The sequence below is a fragment of the Megascapheus bottae genome, chromosome 16 (assembly GCF_031878675.1).
Source record: "Megascapheus bottae isolate mThoBot1 chromosome 16, mThoBot2.hap1, whole genome shotgun sequence".
In the NCBI taxonomy this organism is placed as follows: Eukaryota; Metazoa; Chordata; class Mammalia; order Rodentia; family Geomyidae; genus Megascapheus; species Megascapheus bottae.
In genome coordinates this window covers 41,503,797-41,511,659 of record NC_143524.1, presented here as the reverse complement: position 1 = coordinate 41,511,659, position 7,863 = coordinate 41,503,797, and the positions used below count along the sequence as shown (strand labels likewise).

At 39.4% G+C, this 7,863-nt stretch overlaps 1 protein-coding gene across 1 annotated transcript; it reads right to left on the bottom strand.

Moving 5' to 3' along the window:
* Window positions 1–5,267: 5,267 nt before the first annotated feature.
* Window positions 5,268–6,194, bottom strand: LOC150053330 (olfactory receptor 52P1-like). The gene has a single exon (XM_090348604.1). The coding sequence runs from the start codon at window positions 6,192–6,194 to the stop codon at window positions 5,268–5,270; it is 927 nt and encodes a 308-aa protein (XP_090204730.1).
* Window positions 6,195–7,863: the final 1,669 nt, after the last annotated feature.

Here is a 7,863-nt window from a genome sequence, read left to right as displayed (position 1 = left end):
CCCAGTCAAGGAAAAGGAAGAGAAGGTGAGGCTCCTAGGGTCAAAAGGCTGATATGCATTTTAACTAATTTCAGGTAAGTAAAATCTCCTAGAGTCAACATATACCACAAATTACTATGACATTATGAGTAAGGATTGCTTAATAGAAAAATCTATCTGATTAAACATCGATTTAAGACTTCCTTTGATAGTAATCAAGAATTTACCACTTAAGTTCTTTCTATAGGTTTTAAAAAATTCTCCTTTATGGGCCGGGACTTTGGCCTAGTGGTAGAATGCTTGCTTAGCATGCATGAAGCCTTGGGTTTGATTCCTGGAAGTGGTGCAGTGGCTCAAGTGGCAGAGCACTATCCTTGAGAAAGCCCCAGGACAGTGCTCAGTGCTCTGAGTTTAAGCCCCAGGAATGGGCAAAAAAAATCCAACTCCTAGAACCTCATATAATCTATCTTTAGTAGAATAAAAAATTATACTTAATTCAGATAACCTTAGAATATGTTCTTTCAAAAAATATATAAAAGATGACCTTAAGAAAAAGAGCTTAAAGAAAAAAAAGTTCATAGTTTTTAACATTTACTTTTATTTCATCAATTTATTATTTTTGTGCCAGTATTGGATATTGTGCTCCCCCTTAGCTGTTTTGATCCTGCACAATGCTTTTCTACTCGAGCCACACCTCTAGCTCTAGCTTTATGCTTATTCATTGAAAATAAGAATCTCAAAACTTAGCGCGAAGCTGGTTTTACATCTCATTCTCATTTCTCAGCCTTTTGGGTAACTAGTGTTATAGACATGAGGCACCAGAGCTTGACTGTATATTTACTTCTTTCTGAGTCTTATTTTGGGGGGAAGAACTAAATTAGAATGTATTATCATTCAAATTTTTACTATTCATTTTGTATTGTTTTTGAGGAAGAATATGGTTTGTAAAGTAGTAAAAGGCAGTAAACTTTAAAAGTAATAAGCATGTCTCTATGCAGCTATATATTATAGTTCTATAGAAGTAAAACTACAAATTTGATTCTTTCTTTCTTGCTTGCTTGCTTGCTTGCTTGCTTGCTTGCTTTTGCCAGTCCTGGGGCTTATACTCAGGGCCTGCGCATTGCCCAGAGTGCTCAAGGCTAGCACTCTACCATTTGAGCCACAGCACCATTTCCACCTTTTTCTATGGATGTGGTACAGAGGAATTGAACCCAGGTCTTTGTGCATGCTAGGCAAGCACTCTAACACTAAGCCAAACTCCTGGCCAAAATTTGATTCATTCTAAAATATGAGTATGACAGAGGATAGAAATAGAATACTTCAAAGTTAATTGAAGTATTGACATCAGAAGCAAGGGAAGCATAGGCCCAAAGTGCTCATGCAAAACACCAATGACTTTAACAGAAATAGACCTTGTCAGTGTTTCCGGGATTGTCATACAAACTGTGTCAGTTAAGATCAGATGTAACACAGGAGGAATATCTTTAAAGAAGTGTTTTAAGTGGGCTGTTGCTGGCTCATGCCTATGATCATAGCTACTCAACATGCTGATATCTGAGGACTGAAGTTCAAAGTCTACCTGAGCAGACAAATCTGAAAGACTGGTTACCAGGTAACAGCAAAAGCCAGAGACAAACATGTGGCTCAAGTGGTAGTGTATCAGCCATAAGTGAAAAAAGCCAAGCAAAGTAAACAAATACTATCTGTTCTGTTGACAAAACTGAATCAAATACAAATTAGAATATAGCAGCTAAAATTTGTGTCTATTTACTAAAAATATTTTAATTACTATTCCACTTCAACACCAATACACACACACATACACACACACACACACACACACACACACACACACACACACACATATTGTCAGTCCTGGGGCTTGAACTCAGGGCCTAGGCACTAGCTTTTTTTTTTTTTTTTTTTTTGCAAGGCTAGCACTCTGCCACTGGAGCCACAGTGCCACTTCCAGCTTTTTCTGTGTCTGTTGTACCGAAGGCAAGCACTCTACCACCAGGCCACACTCCCACCGAAAATAGATATATTTTACATGTGGTTTTCAAAATTTTATAGCATCCCTTATATATTGCTAACCTATACTTAAGCAGTTGCTTATTGATGACAGATGATTGTTTCTATACCTTTGTTCAAAAAGCTTACCTGAGAAGCTCTCATGATATCATGTTCTCAGCACTCTGCAGGCTCAGGTAAGAGGATCACAAATTCAAGGTAGCCTAAGGCCCTGTCTTAAACAATAACAAAAGCCTCAAGACTATAAGCATCCTGCAGTATTGACAGTTCACTCATTTTCTGTGACAAAATAAGAATCACTAAAAGCAAGTAGAAATAGTTATTAGAACAAAGGGATGGTATACTTCTTTTACTTTTCTCATAGCAATTTTGACTAGTTATCAATATACACAATAGAAACTATTAACATTAAAATAAATTTTGTAGATTGTAAACAACTTCCCACCCAATGATACAATGATACTGGAGATATTTTATCCTATTTATTATTATTATTATTATTATTATTATTATTATTATTATTATTAGTCAGTCATGGGGCTTGAACTCTGGGTCTGGGATCTATTCCTGAGCTCTTCAGCTCAAGGCTAGTGCTCTACCATTTTGAACCACAGAGCCATTTTGAGTTTTCTGGTGGTTAATTGGAGATAAGAGTCTCATAGACTTCTGTGCCTGTGCTGGCTTTGAATGGTGATTCTCAGATCTCAACTTCCTGAATAGCTAGGATTACAAGCATGAGACAGGGGTACCTGGCCTATTTTAACTTATTTATAATCTCCTTAGAGCTAATGTAATATATAAACAAAAGCTAGGTGGCTTAAAATAAAAGTTGCTGCTATTGTTTTCCTCTTATGGCTCTGGAGACTATCAAATCAAGTTGTTAGCAGGGTCAGGTTCTTTTTGATGTCACTAAGGGATACTCTTTCCTTGCTTCTCTCTTAGCTTCTGATTGTTGCTTATAATTACTGTCATGCTTGACCTTGAAAGTGTATCAATAATCTCTGCTTCTATCATCTCCTGGAATCCTTCTGGGTGTATCTTCCCAGCTTCCTCTTTCTATATCAAATATTCCTTTTCCTATAACGATGTTAGCATTAGTGCAGACGCTCCTCTCCTCCCACATCAGCTCATTTTAACTTGATTGCACCTACAAATATTCATTTTATTTCTATATAAAGTCTGAAGTTCTGAGTAGTCATGAATTTTGGAGGGTAAATTATTCAGGACAATAAAACATTTCTGTTCAGACATATTTAATATGCAAACAAAAATTCTGCAAGTGTTATTACTACAGAAAGAAATCAAGTTTATAAATGCTATTTTACAATGTATTATTTAAATTAATACTGTTGACATCAAGCCATGATAGCATATAACTTAAAAAAAAAACAGTCTCAGCATTATTTAACCAACCTTGTATTAATAGACATTCAGGCTGATTCCACTTGAGTAAGTGGAATAAATGATGCTGTAGTTTTAGAACAGAGGCTAGAAAATCACATCCTCTGCACTAATTTTGATCTGCTACCTACTGATATAAGTGAAGTTTTTTATGGAAGAGAGTGGAATTTGTTTTCTCTTCATCTGTGACTCTCATTGCACTACATTGGCAGAGTTGTGACTCAAACTACATCACCTGAAAAGCCAAATATGTTCACTGTCTGAAACTTAATAGGAGAAAATGTACTTTACTGATCGTGTCTTCAAGGACTACAGGAGAGAGAGAGAGAGAGAGAGAGAGAGAGAGAGAGAGAGAGAGAGAGAGAGAGAGAGAGAGAGAGAGAGAGAGAGAGAGAGGAGAGGGAGGGAGGGAGGGAGGGAGGGAGGGAGGGAGGGAGGGAGGGAGGGAGGGAGGGAGAGGGAGAGGGAGAGGGAGAGGGAGAGGGAGAGGGAGAGGGAGAGGGAGAGGGAGAGGGGAGAGAGGAGAGAGAGGGAGGAGAGGAGAGAGAGGGAGAGAGGGAGAGAGGGAGAGAGAGGGAGAGAGGGAGAGAGGGAGAGAGAGGGAGAGAGGGAGAGAGGGAGAGAGGGAGAGAGGGAGAGAGGGAGAGAGGGAGAGAGGAGAGAGGAGAGGGAGAGAGAGAGAGAGAGAGAGAGAGAGAGAGAGAGAGAGAGAGAGAGAGAGAGAGAGAGAGAGAGAGAGAGAAACAAATTCTTCTTCTTTTACTGGGAAATACTAGGCTATTTCATCACATTTTGTGACTAGGACTGTGTCATGCAGTATTAGCAATTTTGCTCTCATGATATCAAACCTCATAACATGCAGGGCTTGTCCTCAGGGAAACTCTCAAGTCATTTATTCTGATAAGCATCCCATTGATTTTAAAGAAAAACAAAAAACATAGGCATCCCTATGTTTTCAAAAACATTATTAGTATGTAATTAATATACATGTATCTCCATTTCCATAAATGCTTACAATGGTACTTTAATTAAATCTCCCCCTCCTATTATTCTCTTATGACAACCTCTCTTTCCATAGTCTCTGAATCTCATCTATGTATATCGTTGTTTTTCCTCCATGTTTGTCATAAGCATCACCATTATCATTGTCCACTTTGGAAAAAATATGATTCCTATTAGATTAACAAGTCATGATAAAAATCAATTGTCTAAAGAGGTTTTACATGTTAAGGTGCAATATAAAGACAAAGTGTGCAAAATTCCTTTAGCAAGAAGGTACTAGTTAGAAACACACATGCACACATGCACATCCACATAAACAAATTAAGCAATAGCAAATATCAAAAAGGTGTCTACATAAACTCTCCATCAAGACAATCTTTTTCATTTATAGAGAAATTTTGTGTTTAGTCGAGGTACATGAATACAGCCGTGAAAGTCATCAGAGGATCTGGACTGTCCTTGCTCTTGTTAAATACACATAAAAAGAGATCCCTTAAGATTTCCCTTTTGAAGATCATAGCTCAATAAACATACAAATATGTTAGCCTTTTGTGTATGGAAGACAAAGGGAAGAAAGAGGGAATAGAAGAAGGGAGGGAAAGGAAGGAGAGAGAGGGAGAGGGAGAGGGGTGGTGGGGAGGAGGGAGGAGGGAGGGAAAGAAGGAAGGAAGGAAGGAAGGAAGGAAGGAAGGAAGGAAGGAAGGAAGGAAGGGAGGGAGGGAGGGAGGGAGGGAGGGAGGGAGGGAGGGAGGGAGGGAGGGAGGGAGGAAACCATTCTTCGTGGTCTATTCTTTTCACAGTTCACATGGAGACTAAGGGTTAGATGGTTGAAGGAAAGCATTCTTATTGTCAGCCTATGAAGTTCTTCTCTTCAGGCATTTGGCCACCCTCTCTCTCATTTCCTTCATCTTTATACCATAGATGATGGGGTTGAGCACTGAAGGCAAGAGGAGGTAGAGATTGGCAAGGAGAATATGGGCATGAGGTGGAATGTTGCGACCAATGCGGTGGGTGATGGAAGAAAAGACGGCAGGCACGTAGGTGACAAGGATGACAAAGAGGTGGGCAGAGCAGGTGTTGAGGGCTTTGAAGGTGGCGTCTCGGGAGTTGAGGCGCACCACGGCCTGCAGGATGAGCGCATAGGAGAAGCCGATGAGCAGCAAATCGAGTCCTACCACAAGCAAGATCACAAAGAGCCCGTAGATCCGACTGGGTCTAGTGTGGCTGCAAGCCATTTTCACCACAGCCATGTGGTCACAGTATGTGTGAGGAATGACCCTGTGGCAGAAAGCCAGTCTCTGAAGTAGAAGAGGCATAGGCAGGATGAGAATCACACCTTTGGCTAGAGCCAGTAATCCCAGACGTGCAACTAGGGAATGACTCAGAATTGTATTGTAGCGTAATGGCTCACACACAGCCACGAAGCGGTCAAAAGCCATTGCCACAAGGACAGCTGATCGGACCACAGATGCTCCATGGATGAAAAACATCTGGGTGAAACAGACATTGGCAGCTATGTCTCGATCGTTGAGCCAGAAGATGCACAGGAGCTTGGGCACAAAAGCGAGGGTGGATACGATATCAGCAGTCATCAGCAGGGCCAGGAGTAGGTACATTGGTGTGTGAAGGCTGGACTGTGTGGTGACCAGGAAAAGGACAGCGCCATTACCAATGAGGATAGCCAAAAACATGGAAGAAAAAGGAACAGAGAGCCACAAGTGCTGTGACTCTAAGCCAGGTATGCCCAGCAGAACGAAGCTGGAGTGGTTGAGGAGCAGCATAGCAGAAACTGTCGGTGGTGGTACAAGGAGGTTTATAACCTGCCAATGAGAGACATGTTTAGTGAGTTCCTGGTATTAGTCTGAGATCTAATGACATGCTTAGTGGGGCAGAGGGTAGAGGGAGAGATGACATAATTACTTATTTGAATGATGAAGCCCACATTGACTTTAGGTCAACCTCTAACCACCATTATCATTTTTATAATGTCTCTTCTCTGATGCTTTGGCTTCTTTTCCATGTCAGAATATTGCAGTGAACCTTTATTTTCACCTTTCACATTTGGGCAATTCTACACTTGAAAGATTTTGAAGTTCTGAGCGATGATAAGAGGAAACAATGGTTCACCTGATAAAAGAATGGTTATATATCATTGGGAAGACTTCAGTGTACGCATGAAGCAGAAATAAGCTGAACTACCCCTTGTTTCAAGAATGCTGAGTGGTTGAAAGAATAACATTTAACAATTGCACTTTCATGTGCTCTCCTCTAGCCTAGGATCTGTTTTCTAGCGGTGATAATTCTTTTTCTTCCTGCAGCCGTCTTATTTTTTTTGAGAAAATAACAACTTATGGTAGATACAATTTCCAAATAAGGATCCTATCAGTTGATTATCTCCTGTTATGTGTACATGCGCTGTTAGGCAATCTTTTACGCTTGTATGAAACACTTTGTTCATCTCTTTCTCTTTTAACTGGTGTTCATATGTACATTATGTTTATCCTTAATTCAAAAGTATTTGCTTCAAACTATTCTGCTGGGATACCTAAGGATATTTATGTATTCTTCATTTCCTAAGATGGATTAAGCAGAATTCCCTTCTTTCAGAATCTTCAGGCACTCTTAGTAATTCAATCAAGAACACTTTCTGCCAGCATGCATGTCTATGAAACCAACTGTCTTTACTTTGTCTGTACTTTGTCCATTCCATAGAGTATACTAGTGTATATATATATATATATATATATATATATATATATATATTTGTGTGTATGTATGTTGGTGTCATGGGAAGAAAAATCTAAGAGAAAACAAGGGAAGAGTTGACACTGTTCAGAAAAAAATGTACTCATTACCTGATTTATGTAATGGTAACACCTCCGTATATCACCTTTACAACAGGAATAAAAAGAAAGAATATATTAAGTCTATCATGCATAATAGAGCCTCTTCCTCATGTTAGAATTGCACTTCAGAGAACACATCGATAGGAGGTTCCACAAAAAGAAATAATTTAGATCTGAATAAAAAAATTGAGTTTGAAGCCTCTGCAGAGGACATATACATTTTCATGATTTCATGTTATGATGTGAATCACTGAATTCATTAAAACAGTTATAAGATACAATTACACCATGAAATGTAATATTGTTACTCCTTTAGAACTTAATAATACCTGAAAAGTGTGTTTCAGGTTCCTTTGGATCTCTTACCATCTTACCTTCTCACCAGGCTAGGAATGCTGCTCCATTGTTGCATGTACTTTCTTGTGTTTATAGTCTATATCTTTGGTCTTTGTGCCCTTTGCTGGACTAATAGAGTAATTCTATTGAACAACCTTTGCCTGCTGTTTTCCTTGAGCAGCTGAGCAAAACTTCCAAGAAACATAACCAAGTCTTCTAGATCTAGCTTATCCATAGCTGTCTGGTTAGTTCCCAGACATCTAGGCAA

What these genes read in the sequence shown, in the direction of transcription:
- LOC150053330 (XM_090348604.1), bottom strand. Translation starts at nt 6,194, where the DNA reads ATGCTGCTCCTCAACCACTCCAGCTTCGTTCTGCTGGGCATACCTGGC.